At 38.3% G+C, this 20597-nt stretch overlaps 1 protein-coding gene across 1 annotated transcript in view; it reads left to right on the forward strand.

Moving 5' to 3' along the window:
• Window positions 1-20597, forward strand: part of LOC311295516 (adenylate cyclase 9) — a 43749-nt gene that overhangs the window by 16012 nt on the left and 7140 nt on the right. Inside the window, exons 2-8 of the mRNA XM_084416952.1 lie at window positions 12492-12655; window positions 12797-12895; window positions 15750-15991; window positions 16093-16195; window positions 17833-18041; window positions 18775-18934; window positions 20265-20413. Of these exons, the coding sequence (XP_084273078.1) occupies window positions 12492-12655; window positions 12797-12895; window positions 15750-15991; window positions 16093-16195; window positions 17833-18041; window positions 18775-18934; window positions 20265-20413 (1126 nt within the window). The remainder of the gene's footprint in view (window positions 1-12491; window positions 12656-12796; window positions 12896-15749; window positions 15992-16092; window positions 16196-17832; window positions 18042-18774; window positions 18935-20264; window positions 20414-20597) is intronic.

A 20597-nucleotide genomic window follows, 5' to 3' on the forward strand; every position in this document is an offset into this window, starting at 1 on the left:
ATGAGCCACCACAGTCATATAAAAATATAGAAATAACCATAAGTGGCATTTTTGGGTTATATGGAAACAACAGTTAGGCTACCATGGTGATACACAATACTTACAAGAACTGTTAAAGAAACATGGAAGCTGCTCCTGATAAATAGAATGAACATCATACCTGCATGCAAAACACATGACGTACCAGTAACCTGATTTATTGGTATTTTACCTTTTTGTTACTTACTAATTTACGACGTTGCATGCTCGTATTTCTTTTGCGCTTTAGTGAAGTGATACAGCGCGCACCGGCGCATTTGCGCGTGCGAGTGCAGGCTACGAGCACAGTATAACGATGACAGGACATGAAATTGAGTTTTTCTGAGGTGAGGTTTCTGAGTTTTTTTTCGTAACAAGTTATGAAAATAACGATAGAATAATGACACTGACATATAGCCTGACACCATCTCATCTGACCGCAGATACTGAATCTGGACAACGCGTTTTTTTTTTTTTCTAATTTAAAACGTAACGACGTTGCATGCTTGTTAAGTTGGCTTGAGAAAGCCAACTTACTGATATTGTACTTAAACTTATTATTCTTCTGAGACTAAAAATTTCTATATGTAACTCCTCCTAGAGCTTTAACTCTACATACTCCAAACTCGGCTCAGACACTCAAACTTTTCTGACTAAGTGTGCTATCTATTTTCAGACTGATCGGACTTACGGTTTTCCTAAAAATGACGATCAAAACTCGAAAAAACTCATTCAAAAACTCCCATTGACTTACATTGGGGAGTTCTAAAAAATTCAAACCGACAAAAATTTAAATCTAAACACCTTGAAGACTAAACCAAACTGCCGTTCTATATACTATATGAGCCATTGAGACTCATTTAAACAAATAAACTCATCCATCTATCTACTTCAAACTACTTTAAACTTTAAACTATCTATCTCTTTTTAACTAATCCATCTTTCTTTCTAACTTATCCATCTTTCTTTCTAATTAATCTATCTTTCTTTCTAACTAATCCATCTTTCTTTCTTTCTTTCTTTCTTTCTAATCTATCTATCTTTCTTTCTAACTTATTCATCTTTCTTTCTCTCTAATTAATCTATCTTTCTCTCTAACTAATCCATCTATCTTTCTTTCTTTCTTTCTTTCTTTCTTTCTTTCTTTCTTTCTTTCTTTCTTTCTAACTAACTAATATTTCCTTCATTCTTTCTAACTAATCTATCTTTCTTTCTTTCTTTCTTTCTTTCTTTCTTTCTTTCTTTCTTTCTTTCTTTCTTTCTTTCTTTCTTTCTTTCTTTCTTTCTTTCTTTCTAACTACTCTCTTTCTTTCTTTCTTTCTTTCTTTCTTTCTTTCTTTCTTTCTTTCTTTCTTTCTTTCTTTCTTTCTAACTAATCTTTCTTTCTAACCTTTTTATCTTTCTAACCTATCTTTCTTTCTTTCTTTCTAACTAATCTTTCCTTCATTCTTTTCTAACTGATCTTTCTTTCTTTCTTTCTTTCTTACTACTCTTTTTCTTTCTCTTTCTTTCTTTCTTTCTTTCTTTCTTTCTTTCTTTCTTTCTTTCTTTCTTTCTAACTTATCCATCTTTCTTTCTTTCTAATTAATCTATCTTTCTTTCTAACTAATCCATCTTTCTTTCTTTTGTTCTTTCTTTCTTTCTAACCTTTTTATCTTTCTAACCTATCTTTCTTTCTTATCTTTCCTTCATTCTTTCTAACTAATCTTTCTCTTTCTTTCTTTCTTTTTCTTTCTTTCTTTCTTTCTTTCTTTCTTTCTTTCTTTCTTTCTTTCTTTCTTTCTAACTACTCTTTCTCTTTCTTTCTTTTTCTTTCTTTCTTTCTTTCTTTCTTTCTTTCTTTCTTTCTTTCTTTCTTTCTTTCTTTCTTTCTTTCTTTCTAACTACTCTTTTTCTTTCTTTCTTTCTTTCTTTCTTTCTTTCTTTCTTTCTTTCTTTCTAACTACTCTTTTTCTTTCTTTCTTTCTTTCTTTCTTTCTTTCTTTCTTTCTTTCTTTCTTTCTTTCTTTCTTTCTTTCTTTCTTTCTTTCTTTCTTTCTTTCTTTCTTTCTTTCTTTCTTTCTAACTTTCTTTCTAACTAACTAATCTTTCCTTCATTCTTTCTAACTAATCTTTCTCTCTTTCTTTCTTTCTCTTTTTCTTTCTTTCTTTCTTTCTTTCTTTCTTTCTTTCTTTCTTTCTTTCTTTCTTTCTTTCTTTCTTTCTTTCTTTCTTTCTTTCTAACTAATCTTTCTTTCTAACCTTTTTATCTTTCTAACCTATCTTTCTTTCTTTCTAACTAACTAATCTTTCCTTCATTCTTTCTAACTAATCTTTTTCTTTCTTTCTTTCTTTCTTTCTTTCTTTCTTTCTTTCTTTCTTTCTTTCTTTCTTTCTTTCTTTCGAACTAATCTTTCTTTCTAACCTTTTTATCTTTCTAACCTATCTTTCTTTCTTTCTTTGTGTTAAATAATGCCAAGATCATGCTAAGAACTCTATAAAAACTCCATAGTAACCATCTGTGACAACTAACCAACCACTCAAAATACTTTAAACTACTTTTAAATACTTTAAACTTCAAACTACTTTAAACTTCAAACTAATTTAAACTTCAAACTAATTTAAACTTCAAACTTCTTCAAACTTTCTGGTCCGACTTTATCAAGCCAACTTAAAGTTTGTCTCGACGAACTTTCGCATCTAGTTTATTTTGCGCTTTATATAGTGAAGCGATACACAGCGCGCTCCGCCGCATTTGCGCGTGCAATTGAAGAGTGCGCGCTACTGCAGTATAGCGGCTGAGAGGACAGGAAAGTCGTTTTCTGAGGTTAGAGACTTTATTTCAGTGTACACTTACGTCTCTGGTAGTTCCTATTGTGCTGGGTTCTCTGAAGTAGTCGTATTCGCCTCTCACAACGTAACATGCTCTAAACACACCACGCAGAATATTGTAAGCTTTTTTTTATTTATTTTTATCGCGGCTTTGAACGATTACGTAATCGTGGCATCCGTAATCGCGATTAGAAATTCGATTAATTGTGCAGCCCTAGCAGAAACGTTCACCTCAGCATCACGATGCAAGTAAAAACGATTAGTATTCCACCGCTTTAATAATAAAACACCGATTTCATCACAGAATTTACATACCCGTTTTTTGTGTGTGTGTGATTAATCACACTAAATTAATGCTTTAATTTTTCTGCCCATTTATTACTGTTTTCTGTACTTGTTCAGTTTGGTCTTTTGTCATTTCTTTGATAATACAAAACAATTTTTCTCATTCACATAAAGCTTTAAATTGAATTGAGCGAGAGAGCAAGTCGAGGGGAGGGAGTTGTGCGTATCCTTGGGCTCATCACTGTATCCTAATATGGTGTCATCTGAAACCACACAGGACACACTCTTTTTCTCTCTGTCCTCTTCTACTCATCTCTTCATTCCCCGCCCACCTCTGAGAAAGAGAAATGGAAACAAAATTATCAGCAGAACAGCAAGGACACAGTTCACGGAAGACACACATGTGAAAAGAGAGCTGGAGACAGGAAGTCAGAAAGAAGAACAAACGAGGCTATTGGACGAGTGGAAAAGACTGAGACACATTCATAAAGAGAAAACCAAAGATGAGCAAACAGGAAGCGGTGTGAAAACATCTGGCCTAGAGCCGACAGACATCTTTCCATTCATCTTAAAATGTGACGTGACCAGGTCTTGCAAGATGAACCTGAACTGATTGCACCCCAAAGAAATTCTTAAAATGAATTTAATGCTTCACACACTGACTTAGTCTGTTCAGTTTGATCTCTTTATCACCTCTTTGCATTGTTTTTTTCATCTTTGCTACCCTTCCCTCTGTTTTTGTCTGCACTACAAAGGTTTCCAGAGCAAGTGGAAAGTTGTGGTTAGCCAGGAGAGGAAGAGAGAGAGCGAGTGGGAGTAAGTTACTGCCATCTTTCAGAGGAAGAGACACTTTGAGATTTAGGGACAGGTCGTCCTTGCATCACGCTAATTAGCTTGTTAAATTTCCACTGGATTATTTTAGATGTGTTTTGGGATAAACCAATGCACTAGATGCATTAAGTTGTCATCTCTGGAGTTGCAGGGCACGTGACCCAGCAGGGCAAAGACCACAGTTGCTTGGGTCAAAGGTCATGTGACAGGAAGTGAATGCAGGGCAAGCTTTCTGCGATCTGTTAACAGTACAGATCTCACTACTAAGATGCTCTGAAGTATTGTAGGAAAACCGCACAATAATCTGTGACATTTCAACGGGTGCTTCCTCGGGCAAACGATTGCTTCTACTTGAAGCTTCGGGATTGGAGCAAATCCATGACCCCTAACGTATTAAACTTTTGGGCAATCTGACTTGCCACGAAATCCCATACACTTGCATGAAGGAGGATCCTCAGTCAAAACTAGGTACCAAAATATCCTAGAGACTGAACTGATTGGACAATTGTTTACTTTGACCTGGTAAGTTTAATTTTCTGGAGGGTTCCTGTTCTTCCTTCATTCCTTCACTTCTGCAATGAATGGAGTAATATGAAGGGACTGACTCTGGAGACTTTGGATGCTCATGAGGAATGTCACAGTCAGTCCATGTGAAGAGGCAGTCTCTCAATCTCTCTTTCACCTGACCTACTGTGGGCATCCTGCCCTGACAAGACTAGGCTTATCTTTTTGGTTTTCTTTACTCAGAAAAACACGCCAAAAATAAAGAGAGTGTGATGGTGAAACAGTGATTGAATCAGCTTAGAAGTCAGAAAAGTGCACTTGCAGTGAAACATGAAACTGATGTATTAAGATTTTTTCAGAGTTAAATGGTGTTATTCTATGGTGTTTTTTTTTGTTGCATCTTCCAATGAAGTCCACTTAGATGGTTAAAACATCTAAAACATCATAATTTTATATTTACATGTCCATGTTTTTGATCCTTTTAACAGTTATTAAATCAGTGCTTCCTTACTTGTTCCTGGAGGCTCCAAAAACAGAGCATTGCTTTAGATGCCTCCATAATCGAATACAGCTGACTCAACCATTAGTTCATTAGTAGAGGCTCTAGACCGGAAATTGACATGTCAGATTAGGGCGACATTAGGGTTGGGTACCGGTCACATTTTAACCGATACCTGAGATTCGGTGCCGGTACCCAATGGTACTTTTTTTCGGTAATTTAGGCATGTTTACCTCAATAACTGTAAAGAAACAAAGTCATTTGTAGAAGTGTTATTGACATTATGTCAGAGCTGCCTTGGTCGCTGTCTGCCATTGTCTGTGCTTGAATATTAATAAAAACAACCATTTTAGTAAAAAATAAATAATAATCATTTCTATAAAAAAAAAAAAATATATATATATATATATATATATATATATATATATTTTTTTTTTTACAAATTCTATGTTGTGAATTTTCTTGTAATCAAATGTGGACATAAAACATTCATTTAATTGATATTTTATATGAAAATAAACTTTTTTTTTTCAAACATGCGCCACATCTGACAGCATAGGCGAAAAAGTGTGATTTATTATTTTTAGTGTTAGTATTATTATTAAATTGAGATATCTAAATTCTACTGTACAACAGTAATATATTATCAAGTTAAACCGAACTTTTATTTTGACAGGTTGTAGTGAAGGCCTTTGAGTTTCCGTGTGTTAATGATATAATGATAGTTTTTCTTAAATGAAACTGTAAAATGCTGATGAACTTCAGTGACTCTCAGAGCGGCTCTGGAAATGCATTCATTTTCTCATATTGTGAGACTGCAGAGGCTGAAAAACACTGCGAGCGTCACGCGTGCTTCAGTGTGTTTGGTAAATGACAGCGCGTCTGCGCCACTCATTCACACAGAGACACGCAGAACATGCAGGATTCGTATTTCAGTAGTCTTGCTCTCGCGTCCAGATGTGTTCTCAGGTACCAAAATTTGCCACCGATTGATTTAATGTAAATCGGTACTTTGTAGTACCGACGTAATTCTGTCGGTGCCGTTAAAAGTACCGAGTTCGGTACCCAACCCTAGGTGACATCCAAAATGCGTAATGTTGGGAAGTCTTTAGGAACAGAAAGTTGGGGCCACTGACGTAAGTACTTCACTTTTTCATGGTAAACCAAGTGAAGCCAACCCTGCTTTTGGAGATATCCAGCTATACTCCAACACACCTGTCTGTTATCTTTTTTTAAGTAATCCCTGAACGTCTTTATTAGCTGGTTCAGCTTTGCTTGATATAGACTGGTGCTCAACTCTGCAGTATGGTAGCCCTACGGGAGCAGGGTCTTCTACCCCTGTGGTAAACCCTGTTCTTGAAGGGTTGCCGTCCTACAGATTTTAGTTCCACCCTGTGCCAACACACCTGCCTGTAATCCTTAATACTTTGATTATCTGGCTGTGTTTAATTGAGGTTCAAGCTAAACTCTGCAGCGTAGTAGCCTTGCAGGAGCAGAGTTTGAAACCCCTGCTCCAGGGGGTGACCAGGTTTGGGTTGCAATATCCAATAAGTTTGATCCACAAGAGGCACCTCATGTAGGCCTAGCCTAGCTAGAACAGATGTGATGAACTCTTTTATTCCCCCAGGTCTCAGATGGTTCCTCCTTGGTGTCTAGGTCTTTGCTTTTTGATTGGCCATCTATACTAGTTTTAAGAATACTCACCTGTGCCTTCCAGGTGGGTCAAGACAAAACAATATTACAATTTACAATTGCACAAAGTTAAAAGGCTGTGAATGCACCAGCAAACTTGACTGTGCTAGTCGTGTAGGTGTGGATGCGCTCTTCCCGTAACAACACGTCAAACCGGGGGCGAACAAAGAATTCACAACATTCTTTTACAGTGGTGTTCTCATTATAATTTGATGTAACTTATATGACAGACTTGAAAGTGAAAGTGTTTTCCTTTTCGAAGTGATTCCAATCATATTTCATGCAGTTCAAACCATCTGTGCACATCTGAAGTGTCTCAGCTGAAGGAAATAATACATTATTTATCTGCTTTAATACATCGGCCTAATTGTCTTATCGGCCGATAAATATAACATTAAAAATGAACAGGTATTGTCATTATTGTGCATCCCTTTTACATCTTTTTGTTTTAGATGCAAAATCCCAAGCAGAACTTTGCTGAGGCATGCTGGGTGGATTCTTCACTCGGTTAATGGCAATCAATAAAGTCCATCAGGAGATAATTCGCTCTCTCCATCTCTCTTACGTGCAGATCGTCCATCCTCCTCTGATCAATGACCACCAACAGATAAATGAGCTGTGACCTGCTTTTTATCAGATCTTTTATATTAATATTTAAAATCTTATTTGATATTACTAATGAAAAAATGCTTTCATTTATCCTTTTGAGTCATGCGAGGAATCAGTGTGTCAGTTCTGCTTGGTATAACGTGCATTTTCTTGTGTTTTCTTATGATACTTATGTCAGTTGTGATGCTACTTTATAAGGTTCCCAACTGCACCTATAATAAACAGTTTCTCTTGTAAATGCCTGAAGCATTAGATACTGCTAGAGAGGAAATGGCATATTGCAACTCTGAGGCGAAGCACCTGCTTTTAGTTCTGCTTGCTTTTCCCCCCACTGAATCTCACTAATGTTTGTCAGTAGTAAGTCAGTCACCGTCTTACTTTCTAAATGTGCTGTTTGTGCTACTGTATCTTTCTGATTTCTATCTGTAAATGACTTAAAAAAAAAAAAAAAAAAAAAAAGCTCAGTGTGTCCTAACCAGGCATGCTGTAAATAAAGCAACAAGCACTTAAATTCATGTGCTACACATACAGTTGGCAAAATATAATTGGGATACTATCATCAAGGGGCAGCAATGACAGGAAGGTGCCACTAATGGCGCTTTTCCACTGCATGGTACGGCTCGGTTCGGCTCGATGCGGTTCGACTCGCTTCGCTTGTCCACTGCGTGGTACGACTCGACTCGGTATGGCACGGTTCGGTTCGCTTTAGCTCGGTTGCTTTTCCACTGCAGTTAGTACCGCTTCAAAGTGGGTGGGACTGATCGTTATATTTGCCGCCTCTACTCCGCTCCTCGGCAACCAACGAGAGGAACGTCTGCACTAGGGCTGAACAATATGGACAAAATTTCATATCTCGATTTTCATGCCAGATATCTCGATATCGATACAATACGATATGACTACGTGAGTACTAAAAAAACAATACATTTAGAGTTTGTAAAATACACACTGATGTCTATGGAAGAGGTAATAATAATCCTTTCCATTATAACTTTAATTCGACACGTTTTATTCATATCAGATACACATTGTGTAAGTAACTTCAATGTTTACTCTATTCTATTCCCAGTTCACCAGCCACTTACTTTTAAGTATTTCGGGAGAAGTGGATGAATTCACGTGTTGTAAACATAGAGGTTGTAAATCCAACAGATCCGATTCTCTGAACTGCGTCTGCGGCACAAACTAACACGGCGGCGCCCATCGCGCATACAGCTCAACTATCGCGATCGTTATAAAGGTGTTTAAACAACAATATACTTCCACTTGCATGTATTTGACAATCGGAATATCCGATATTTCATGCCATAGCTAACACATTTGTGAATATTCTGAATAAAAAAGGAAAAATGACATAAAAGCAGATCATCATTCATTCAGCGCTGTTGCTGCTGCGGTGTGTCACGTGACAAGCAATGACGCGTCACCATGGAAACGCCGCCCCCCGCTCTCACAATATAGTTCCCACGTCCCTGGTAGTGTGCGCGCGCTGGCTTTAGCGGTGCATTCAAGGGCACTCGTAAAACTGATATTTGTTGTGACTGCCAGAGTTGTATGCAGGGCGAGCGCGGAGAGGGGAAATCTATATCGTCTATATCGTTGCTTTTTTCGATAGTAATATCTTGAAAGTTCATATCTAGATATAGATACGATAACGATATATCGTTCAGCCCTAGTCTGCACCTCGTCCACTGACCACGATTCAGCCATTTCTTTTTTTGAAATTTTTTACTTCATTTTTCAAGCAAATACTTTAAAAACAGGTGCTACAGCGTTGGCTGTTGTCTACTGGCTATTTAAATCTAGCGGGTTTATTGTCTCGTGTCGCAAATACAATGACGCTGGTAGTGACGATTCTGTCTGACCAATCAGTGATCTGCAGTGTTTTCACGTCACATTTTAGTATAGGCAAGGGCGTAGATTTGGTTTGAACATTGGGGGGGTTGTAGTTTGGGTATGCCTCCTTTTCATGTGATCATGGTATAAATATTGGGGGGGTTGTAATGCATAGATTTAAATATTGGGGGGGTTATGTCCCCCCCAACCCCCCCACAAATTACGCCCCTGAGTATAGGTACGGTACGCTTGGAACCTCAACAGAGGTGGTACCATTTAAAGCAAGCCGAAGCGAGCCGTACCGTACCGTACCATGCAGTGGAAAAGCGCCAAAGCGTGCCGTACCGAACCGAGTCGTACCATACCATGCAGTGGAAAAGCGCCATTAGTTCCTGCACCGATGAACTACAGATGAATGTTTGCATGTGTCGATATATCTGTGGCTGCATATGCTAATGTAATTCAATGGAAATTCTAGTCCGGGGAACCTTGTGGTTTAATCACAGGCTGGGATTCCCAGCCATGTTGAATTATTTTATGGCAGTTCCCTGGAAGAAGGCAGTGCCTCCGGGGTTGTGTGTACTACAAGAATATCCCCTGATCCCAGCCTGCTTTCAGTTCCCATGTTTGAGAGGTCAAAGGACTATTTATGACTTCCTTGAGTCCAGATCTCTTGGGAGGAACGGGCCCATATGGCCATCCAGCTCAGACAGGTTCTGACCCAGAAGCTCATTAGCTCTGTTCTGAATTGTGGCTTGGGTCTGCATCAATCTGTGTCTCCAGCACAAAGAGGCTAAAAGGGGCTTGATGTTCGTGAATGGCTCATTGATGTGGCCTCTGCGGCCCCATTGTGTTTGAACAACTGTCAATTTTATGTGTACAGATCTGTATGTACTTTGGCACCAAGCTTGTTTGGAAGTGGGCCTGTGTTTGTGGCTCGTTGTAGCTGAGCATGAAACAGTGGCTGTATATCAGTTTGCATACTTCTGCTATGTGCTCGTGATGGAAAAGTACATACTTTTGAGAAGGACTACTTGCCACATCCTAAAGTTGCATCTTACAGGGTTTTTCCTGGGTCAAAAATGGTCTTCAGTGGTGGCAGACAAACAGTGTCATCCACAGTACAAAGGACCCGACCCATGAGAATAAATCCAAAATAAATGCAAAGAAACTGTTTGTAATATTAACTTATCCTATTTATTCTAAAAATAATCACTGCAGGATCATAGAACAAGGTGCTTAGAACTTACTTAAATTTATATGTAAAAAGTCAAGTGACCTGATTTTTAAAAAAAGTTAGGAATAAAATAAACAACGAAGTAACGCATTATGTAGAAAATGTTTTCATTTTCAACCGATTTAATCCGCAATCATCAGGTGTTCATTCAGCATGAAAATATATATTATATAAAGTATAATATTCACTAAAGCTGCCTATCAATTACTTTTACACTGTGTACTGCGTGCAATGAATCTCTTATTGACATTGTGTTTATACTTCGTTAGTTCTAATGAAAGGAATCGCAAGCGTGCAGAACCTGCACTGAACCGAATACTCTGCCGTTTTGAGCGGATTCTGACTAACTTAAACACATCTGATTGGCCATTGCGCTCACGTGCTCAACAGATACGTCTGTGATTGGCTACCAAGCTCAACGCTGCAAAAACTCTCACAGGAGTGTTTTAAAGCAGCCAGCTATCAGTGGGTACTGTAGAATAGCAGGTGTCGCGGCATTAAATTACCAAAGAAATCTTTAGCGGGGCAGATTCATGTTGGTGGCTGATAGGGGTGTAACAATATATCGTGTCACAATATATCGCAATACAAAAATGCAACAGTATGTATTGTGGATAGTTCACCTAAAATAAAAATATCTGTGTAAAAAAAAAAAAAAAAAAAAGTTTACTGAGTTTTAGTGTGAGTACTACATTAAACTGCTATAACATTGAATATAATGTATAATGCTGCAATGGGGGAATATTTGTGGGTCCTCCTGATAATGCCAAATGTCTTATGTTACCAGTAAAAAGTGGCCTATATTATTTGAATTATATCTAGTCAGTGACGGTGCAAGAATATTCGTCTAAAATAATTCTGTATTTTCAGCTTCAGAATCATGAATATTCTTATTCTGGTGTCACCATTGTCCTGTGCATTGGGTTTCCAGCACCAAGTCTGAATTCATTAATTTACACACACAGTGTAATACAATATTTAGCATTTTAATCAACAGTACTTTTTTTTTGCTAACCCTTTACAATATGTCTTGGAGTATCGCAATAATATGGTATCGTGAGTTCAGTATCGTGATGTCGAATCGTGACGTGAGGGTATCGTTACACCCCTAGTAGCTTCCAAAATATTTTCAATACAGGATCAAAACCCTGATCTTTATACCACTGACTCCTTTGTCATGAACTGTCAGCATTCGCACATCAACATTAGAATCTAGCCAAATTAATATCGTTATTTTTTGTAAATGTTCAAAAAATACTTTTTTTGGCTGGCAACATTTGACTTGCCTTTCAAGTGCACGATAATGGTTATCACAATTCCATGAACGCATCACATAATCGTGTTGAATATTGCATGGTTGTGCTACTGTGTTGATGTGTATGAGAAACAGAAGAGCTGATCTTTATGATGTTTGTTAGGCTGGACGCTCACAACTCGGGTAAGTTATAGTCGAGAGGACGGACCTGCTTATTCTCAGACGTGTCTTTCATCTCTCACAGAAGCTGCTTGAGCAACTGAGAAAATGTCCCTGGAGGCTATACAATGTAGTTTACGCACAAATATGTACAGACATTTCCCTGCAGCAGTGTTAGCGCTGACACTTAGCCTGTGTGTGTTTTAGGAGATTATATATGAGTGTAACACGGTTAGCTTGTAAGCCTTCTGTTTGAACAGGCTGATACTGCCCTGCTGTAATCACTTTCTGTTTGCTTTTGCCTGTATTGGTGCAACAGAGCTTCTCCTCCGGACACTAAAGTGTGTGTGAGTGTTGGTACAACAGAAGCGCTCATCCTCGTGCTTAGTGTTGTTTAATGTAAACACCAGTGCTGAAACAAACGTGCTCAGGTGCTTTCAAGCGCTTGATGTGTGTCTGCTTAGTATCAGCAGGGATCAGACCTTGTTTGCCCTCATAGGAAAAGTAGATTTGCTGAAAGTATATGATCTAATTACAGTTCATTTTAGAGTAATAAATCATTACTCGAGTAGCCTAAAGCTAGATGTTTTATATGAACCCAATCAGTAGTTAAATATCGTGATGACGTCTTGTGAGATTGTAAGGAATATCAAATCTGCTTATAGATTTGTGAAAAACCTTCTAAGGACTGCTGGGAAATATGTAGAGGAAATTGACATGAGGTGATTTCAATGCATTTTTCTTTTGTTTTGTAGGTTTAAAGACGTATCTGATCTCGGGCCGGAAGATGGGCTCACAGTGTGGCTGTTTCCAGCTCAGTTTGGGCCGGGACTATGGCGAAATATTAAATCCATCTTCAAACACGCACACTCCAGATCTCACGCACAGCGTCCTCACAGAACCTCTCTCACACAGCAAGGTACGTCCCTCAACACGCACAGAAATGCTGTTTTAAATACACAAATTATATTAAATGAACAGTTCTAATAAATCTGTCATTACTGACTTTTTAAGTGAACTATCCTTTTTCTTTTTGTTGTTTGTCTCTTTCCCTCCACAGCCTGTGTGTTGCATCTCCGTAGATGCCGTTGACAGTCCGATAGCAGATGAGGCAACTCGAAATGGCTGCCAGGATGAACATAGAGCCAACAGCAGCAAGGTATGTAACAAAACTAAACTAACAGATAGGAACACCAAAAAAATAATAAAAAAATTGCACAATGAAAGCACACACCTTGGTGCAAGAACCCAATGTACCCAAATTTCATCAGGTGTTCATAAGCAGAAATGCCAGTCCTCACTGGTTCTGGGTTAATAAGTATATTGTGCAATGTTAAAGTTGATGTAATTAGTTAAACACTTAAGCTGAGAGGTTTTATGTACGTTTTAGTCCCAAATAAACTTAAAGAGTGGGCAGATTTTATATGACGTGGCCAAAACGCTGCTCTTTTCCATACACACTACTAAAGTTCAATCATTTAGTCAACATTAGAATCAATTCCTGGACAAAATGGTTCTCTTTTTGATCAGTCAAAAATCTACAGCTCGACTACTGGAGTCTGATTCCTGAACTAATGAATCTTTCAGACTGGTACTTTTTAGTGAATCAAAAGCCGCGTTTCCACCGCAGGAACTTTCCCCAGGAACTAGGAACTTTGGGCTGGTACTCGATGTGTTTACACCGCAGGAACCAGGGTCTAAATGAAGTTCCGGGTAAATATTTCCCCCTCCGATAGTCCCTGCTCACGAGGTAGTACTTTTTCAAAGTTCAGGAACTTTCAGGGGTGGGACTTGTGCGCTGCACAAGCTGATTGGTTGTGTTCACGCCGCATTTTGGTTGGATGACTCCACGCAGCATTTTCTTTATTTTTAACCTCCCTTTTAAAAAGTGGCTTCATGCAGTAAAGTTGTCTGTCTGCAAATATGGAATTTAATAAAAAAAACTGGGGGACTGGCGACGAGTTTCAGGCTTTATTATTTGGGTATTTGTGGAAGAGGAAACTTTCTGCGCGTTCGTCACAGCCATCTCACGGCCAATGTCCGCAATAGCTGATAACATACAATTTTATATCTAACGTTAGCATTACGAGCTCTGAACACGCTTTATCAGTGCTCGTCTCTTTTCTGCCACAGCTTTTAATATTAAGTCATTATGTTTACACATTGTCATCTATTGCAAGGCAAACCATGTTACAAATTTACTATAACAGGATTGAAATAGCGCATTGAGGTTGGTAACAAACAACTATTTACAAGACTGTCACTATTTATGATTGATAGACGGGGTTCAGGCTTTTTTTAAGAGTATTTGCGCAAAAGGAATTTTTTGCGCGTTCGTCCCAGTCATCTCACAACGTACCTTGTCTAATTTTATACGCATACGAGCTTTCTGAACACGCTTTAGTATCAGTGCTCGTCTATTTTGTTATGTTAATTAGCCTACCTCGTTAGTAAACCAATAACTGCAGCACAGTTTGAATCTCCTCCATACTTGGCGCTCAAAACTGATTACTGTCCGTCGCAGACTGGGAGGAGCAGTTGCGCGCAGTTTACCTTCCCGGTACTTTAGACCGCGGTGTAAACGCAGAAAGCAACCGGTCTGGGGCAAAAAAGGTTCCTGGGAAAAAAGTTCCTGGGACAAATTGTTCCGGGTAATTTCGGTGGAAAAGCGGCTAAAAACATACAATGTGGCCAATGTAGCGTGATTCCCAAACCAATGACTCTTTTGAGCTAGTTCTTGTTAGTGATCTTCATTTGAAATTATGCCTGGGCGAATGGCTCTTTTGAACTGGTTCTTTTTATTGACCTGCATTAGAACAGATTCCTGGATGACTGGCTCTTTTGAACTGGTTCTTTTTGATGAATCAAAAACCTACATCACAACCAGAGCAGTCCAGTTCCTGAACAAAATAAGTTTTGGAATTGGTTCCTTTTAGTGAACCGAAAACATACAGCATGGCCAGAGTAGTCCGATTCCCAAATCAGTTGAATCAGAAGAATCAAAAACCTACAGCCAGACCATTGCAGTCCAATTCCCAAACAAATTAATCTTTCAAACTGGTTCCTTTTATGGCGCTTTTCCATTACCAGTACCAGCTCGGCTCGGCTCGCTTTTCGCTCCGTTTTCCATTGCAGATAGTACCTCCACAATAGTACCTGGTCGTCATAGCGACGCCGCAGGAAACTGCCGTGACTTAATCTTTTACGCGAGATGCGCGAGACACACCCGCTACCTACACACACAGGACAATGGAGGAAATCGCGTGTATGCTGTTTTTGGATGTTTTTGTTATTGTTTTTGCTGTTTTTTATTCAGGATACTCCGTCTGGCGCGTGCAATGATGACGCAGTGAATAGTGACGATTCTCTCTGACCAATCAGCAGTCTGCCGTGTTTTCACGTCACATTTTAGTATCGCCTCAGCTCGCCTCAGCCCGCTTAGAACCTCGCCGGAGGTGGTACGAAAAAAAGTACCTGGAAGCAGGTACAGGTACAACTTTTACACAGTGGAAAACCAAACAGAGCCGAGCCGAGGCGAGCTGGTACTGTGTAGTGGAAAAGCGCCACTTTTAGTAAATGTTTTGAGCTACTTCTTTTTATTGATCTGCTTTAGAACCAATTCCTGGACAAATGGCTCTTTTTGAACTGGTTCTTTTTGAGGAATCGGAACCTTAAACTTACAACATGGCCAGTGTAGTCCAATTGCTGAACAAATTAATCTTTCAAACGGGTTCTTAATGATTCAGTGGCCAGTGTAGTCGTATGTCTCATTTGAGCAAGTTCTTTTTAATGATCTGCACTAGGACCGATTTCTGAACGAATGGTTCTTTTTGATGAATGTAATGCTTCCAGTCCAAATTCCTGGATGAATGGCTCTTTTGAACTGGTTCATTTTGATGAACCTACCTAATGACCCGTGTAGTCAAATTCCTGAACGAATGAATCTTTTAGAACCGGTCCTCTGTAGTCTGATTCCCAAAGAACGACTCTTGAGTTCTGTTTGTTTTGCACAGTTTCCTGCAGGCCGCAGCCCTAAAACCCTGAACGGGCTGTTGAGTCCTCTGTGCGAGGAGCGGGTGGGAGTCAGCCAGTCGTCTCTGTGTGACAAACTGCAGGAGAAGGACAGGAGCTGGGCTGGAAGTCTGACCGCAGAAGGAGGCGGCAGTAAGGACCACTCGGCGATCCTCCCGCTCCGCTCCAAAAACTTTCGAGAGAAAAGTGACGCACACTTTGTGGAAGTGATAAAGGAAGACAGGTGAGCGAGAGAAGATTTTGTACATTTAGTAAGTAGTCCTTTTGTGATTCAATGTTTCATTTCCGTTCTTTCTTGTTCTCTCCATGTTGTGTTTGTGTTAGTCTGATGAAGGATTACTTCTTCAAGCCACCCATCAACAAGCTGAGTTTGAACTTCTTGGAAAAACCTCTGGAGTCAGCGTACCGCAACAGCTACCACGAGGAGGTACACGCTGGGGTCATTATACTTAACTAAAACCATAAAAAACCTCAAATAAAAATATACTGAAGAGAACCTATTATGCCCTTTTACAAAGTCTTGTTTTTGGGGTTTTCACGTTAAAAAACATTATTTTTCACATATTTTACATTGTTGCAGCAACTCTCTTCCCAGTTTGTCAGTAACACTCCTGGGGGTTTTCCCCGAAAGCATCGTTAGCCAACTATGGTCGCAAGTTCCGTTGTTACCAACATAGGTTTGCTGAAACCATAGTTCCAACGAACATTCTCAAACAGCATTGCAATCTTTAAACTGTGGTTAGAAGCTTCTTGTTAAAATGACATGTGGACATTTGGAATTTTCGGAGCAGCTAGCAATAGCGAGCTAGCTTTGAAAGCACAAGATCCCACCGTCCCTTCAGAGCGCTTCCAAAGCCACGCCTCCTTCAAAACACATGAACGCACACAGCAGAGTCTGCAAACCTACAATTTCGTTAAAATACCTCATGTCTCAAAGCACATAACATGACAATAATAATGAACACAAACAACTTAAAGAGCTCTGACCTGTACCACCTGACTGCTGCAGTGCAGATTCATTTCACAGCTGAAAGTGTTGACACTGGAACGCATAAATTCGACTCACGAACCATCTCTTCCAAATTACAGTAGTCATGTTGTGAACGCAGCATAAGCTGGTTGTTTTGGTTCAGGAGGAACTGTAAAAGGCAGCTGCTGTTTTGGTTGCGCTGCTCGGTGACTGACGTCTGTCTAACTCTGCATAGCATGAAATACAGGTATAGAAATACATATGTTGACTGACAGGTAGGACATTGTATACAATGATCGAATGCAATGATTGGATGAACATTTTATGGTCCTATGCCTTCCACAGATGAAATATAATATATAATATAATATAATGTAATATCATACTTCAATATACATAAACATGTATACATATACATATACATATATTTAGATCACTTAACTTAGTGATGGCTATCATGATGTAAAGAGACTTTCAACCAGCATGACAAAAACATTTTCTGGAACAAATCACCACCCTGCCTTTAAATAGATCATGCTCTTTTGGGCACAGTAACGACAGTCCTATATTGTTGAACCAACGTGGTTCAAACGACAGAGGTGCGACCATGTTACTACAGCTTTAGGAAACAGGTTGGTTAGTTTCTCCAACAATGCATCATACTATGGTAGTTCATCAGCGTTGTTGTCCAGGCAACACACCTCTGTTTAGTCAAAGAGTATAGAAGTTACTTCTATACTCTTTGGTTTAGTTCCTGTCTCTATGAAGCCCCTCCTTCCAAAAAGCACAGTGTGCTCTGATTGGTCAGATGCACCTGTGTGTTGTGATTGGTTGACCGCTTCAAGCGTGTTTGTGAAATGTCACGCCACTTACCATAACCGTGAGTTTAAGCACACTACTTACTAACTCAACCTTTTTAAAATATTAATAAAAGTTGGGAAAATATCTCAATGATGGTCAAATAAAACAGTGGCACACACTCTCCTACCAAAGAAACATGTAGATCTTAAAACAGTCATGCATAGACCTCTTCTGGTTATTCAGAGTACTGCAATCTCATCAAATCAGTGTCTTCTGCTCTGCGTTTCCACCAGGTGGTGAATCACGTGCCGGTGCAGACGTTTGCGAGTCCAGTCTTCAGCTCTCTGCTTGATGTTTTGCTGTCTTGTGCTGTTTTTCTCGCCCTGACCATCGCCTGCTTCCTGTATCCCCTTGTTTCCATGGAGACGCCCATGGCAACCACGCTCGGACTGGCAATCACTGCCGCTCTGTTGGAACTGGTTTCTCTCATTTTGTCCGTTCGGTAAGTTGGATTGTCTTGTAAAACAACACGAAAAAAAAAGGGTTCAGATCATGCAGAGTTTGATGTGCAGCCCATACAGTTTATGAAACTGATCATACATAAATCATATGACAACCCATGTTTACATATCATACAAATGGTTATTGGTTAATTTAATTAATGCTCATTTCCCTTGTTTGTACAATTAAATTTCCTTTACTGTCATTTGACGCTCACTTAAAGTATTAGTCTTTTTAAAAATTAACTTTATTTATTATAATTAAACTGATCATTTAAATATTTATAAATACCTTATTAGTGTAAATTATTAACACTAATGATTAATAATTTATTACAGAGCCCTGCATATGTCAAGCAGAAAAAAAAGAAAAATATGATATTGTAACCACGAATTAAGAACTAATTTCATTGTTTTACTAAATTGTGGCAACTTTGTACTATCTATCTATCTATCTATATATATATATATATATATAAATATATAAATATGTCCACATGTCATATGTGGGGCTCCATCATTTGTAAAATAATTTAAGTGAAATGTAATCTTCAGCAAATCTCAAACGCAATCATTTATTATCAATCATTATAATGTTGTGAAGCCTAAATTAATTTAAAGCATTTGAAACATTTAGTTTAGAAAGCATTTAGTTTTTAGTGTATAATTTTTAAATTATTTAGACAAAATAGTTATTTATATGTGAGTGTAACTTTTCTAATCCCTGTTTTGCAGTATGATCTTTTGCCTGGATGATGTGCAGAACTGTACCCGGTCTCTGTTGAAGCTGGTCTCTGGCTGGATCCCACGTCATGTGATCGGGGCTGTGCTCGTTTCACTTCCTGCTGTGTCTGTCTTCTCCCACCTGGCTAACATTCTGGAGCTGCCCATCCAGGTGACGTCCTCAACATCCCTCCTACTCCTATAAATGCTGGTCTTTTTAACTTTATCAAAGTATCCTGGGAAAAAATATCACACTTTTTTTTTTACATTTCAACAATGATAAAAATCAGAAATGCTTCTTGAGTATCAAATCGTCATATTAGAATGATTTCTGAAGAATCATGTGACACTCAAGACTAATGCTGACAATTCAGTTTTGATCACAGGAATAAATTACATTTTTAAATATATTCACATAGAAAACAGTTGTTTTAAATTGTAACAATATTTTACAATATTTTAACTGTATTTTTGATCACATAAATGCACAGCATAAGACGTTTGAACACTTGTGTAAGTTTGTGCTGGAAAATGAAATCATTTAACAAATTAAAAGAATGTAATATAAACTTCATCTTCTGCTTTCTCAGCTCTCAACTTGAAGTCAAAGTTCTCTAGTACAATGCAAATAATGTAAATGTAAACCACCTTTTTTAACAAACTCGTAACTTAATATGTTTAGAATAGAATATTAAGAAATGTATTAAACATTAAATAACATTTAAACGGTAACACTTTACAATAAGGTTTCATTAGTTAACATGAACTAACAATAAACAAAACTTCTACAGCATTTATTAATCTTAGTTAATGTTAATTTCATCATTTACTAATGCATTATTCAAATCAGAATTTGTATTTGTTAACATTAATGCACTGTGAAGTAACATGAACAATGAACGACTATTTTTATTAACTAACATTATCAAAGATTAATAAATATTCTAACGAATGTATTGCTCATGGTTAGTTAATACATTAATGTTAACAAATGAGACCTTATCGTAAAGTGTTACCATTAAAACAAACATGGGAATTTATTAAGGGGTTTCTTTGCTATTACATTTTAGTTACTCTGTTTTTTAAATTGTATTAGTTCTGACATCCCTAGAGAGTTTTATTCTTCAAAAAGCGGTATGCAAATCAAAGTAAACATTCTTCCGAACACAAAAACACACTGTTTACCAACAAAAGTGGTTTCACAAGCTTATTACAGTATACCTTCATCTTAAAGAGTGTTAATTTTCCCCAGTTTCTTGAAGCCTGTTTGATCAAAGTGTATCCCTAGGGTAATAACAGTGTTACTCTACAGGATCATGCTGTATTGTGACTGTATAGTATGCAATGCATTGAGGATTTTATATTGGAACATACTGTATGCTGAGATTGCTGAGCTCATTACAGGTTCAGATACACACAATCCCACAGCCCTGGTTTGTAAATGTTTGTCAGTGATTGGTTCACTGTTTAAACTTGCGCTCTTTCCTTTTCTGGTTCTGTAGGTGACCATGTTCCTGTGCTGTGCTCTCATTATTGCTATTATCCAGTACTGTAACTTCTGCCAGCTCAGTTTCTGGATGCGCTCTGTTTTGGCCACTGTTGCTGGTTTGTCTTTACTCATCCTGCTCTACAGCGCCACCATCAGGCTCAGGTCAGACATCCTCAGCTTTTGTTACTACTTCAACTAGCTATGTTTTTACCAATATCAGCTTAGTGTTTGAATTAATTACGTAACTGTATTATAGTTTTAGAGCATAGTCATGAGACTCAACAAAACACAAACCTATATACAGTTCATGATGGTACATGTCCACCCGATGCTGAAGAAATATTCC

The sequence above is a fragment of the Rutilus rutilus genome, assembly GCF_951802725.1.
Source record: "Rutilus rutilus genome assembly, chromosome: 8".
NCBI classification, from domain to species: domain Eukaryota; kingdom Metazoa; phylum Chordata; class Actinopteri; order Cypriniformes; family Leuciscidae; genus Rutilus; species Rutilus rutilus.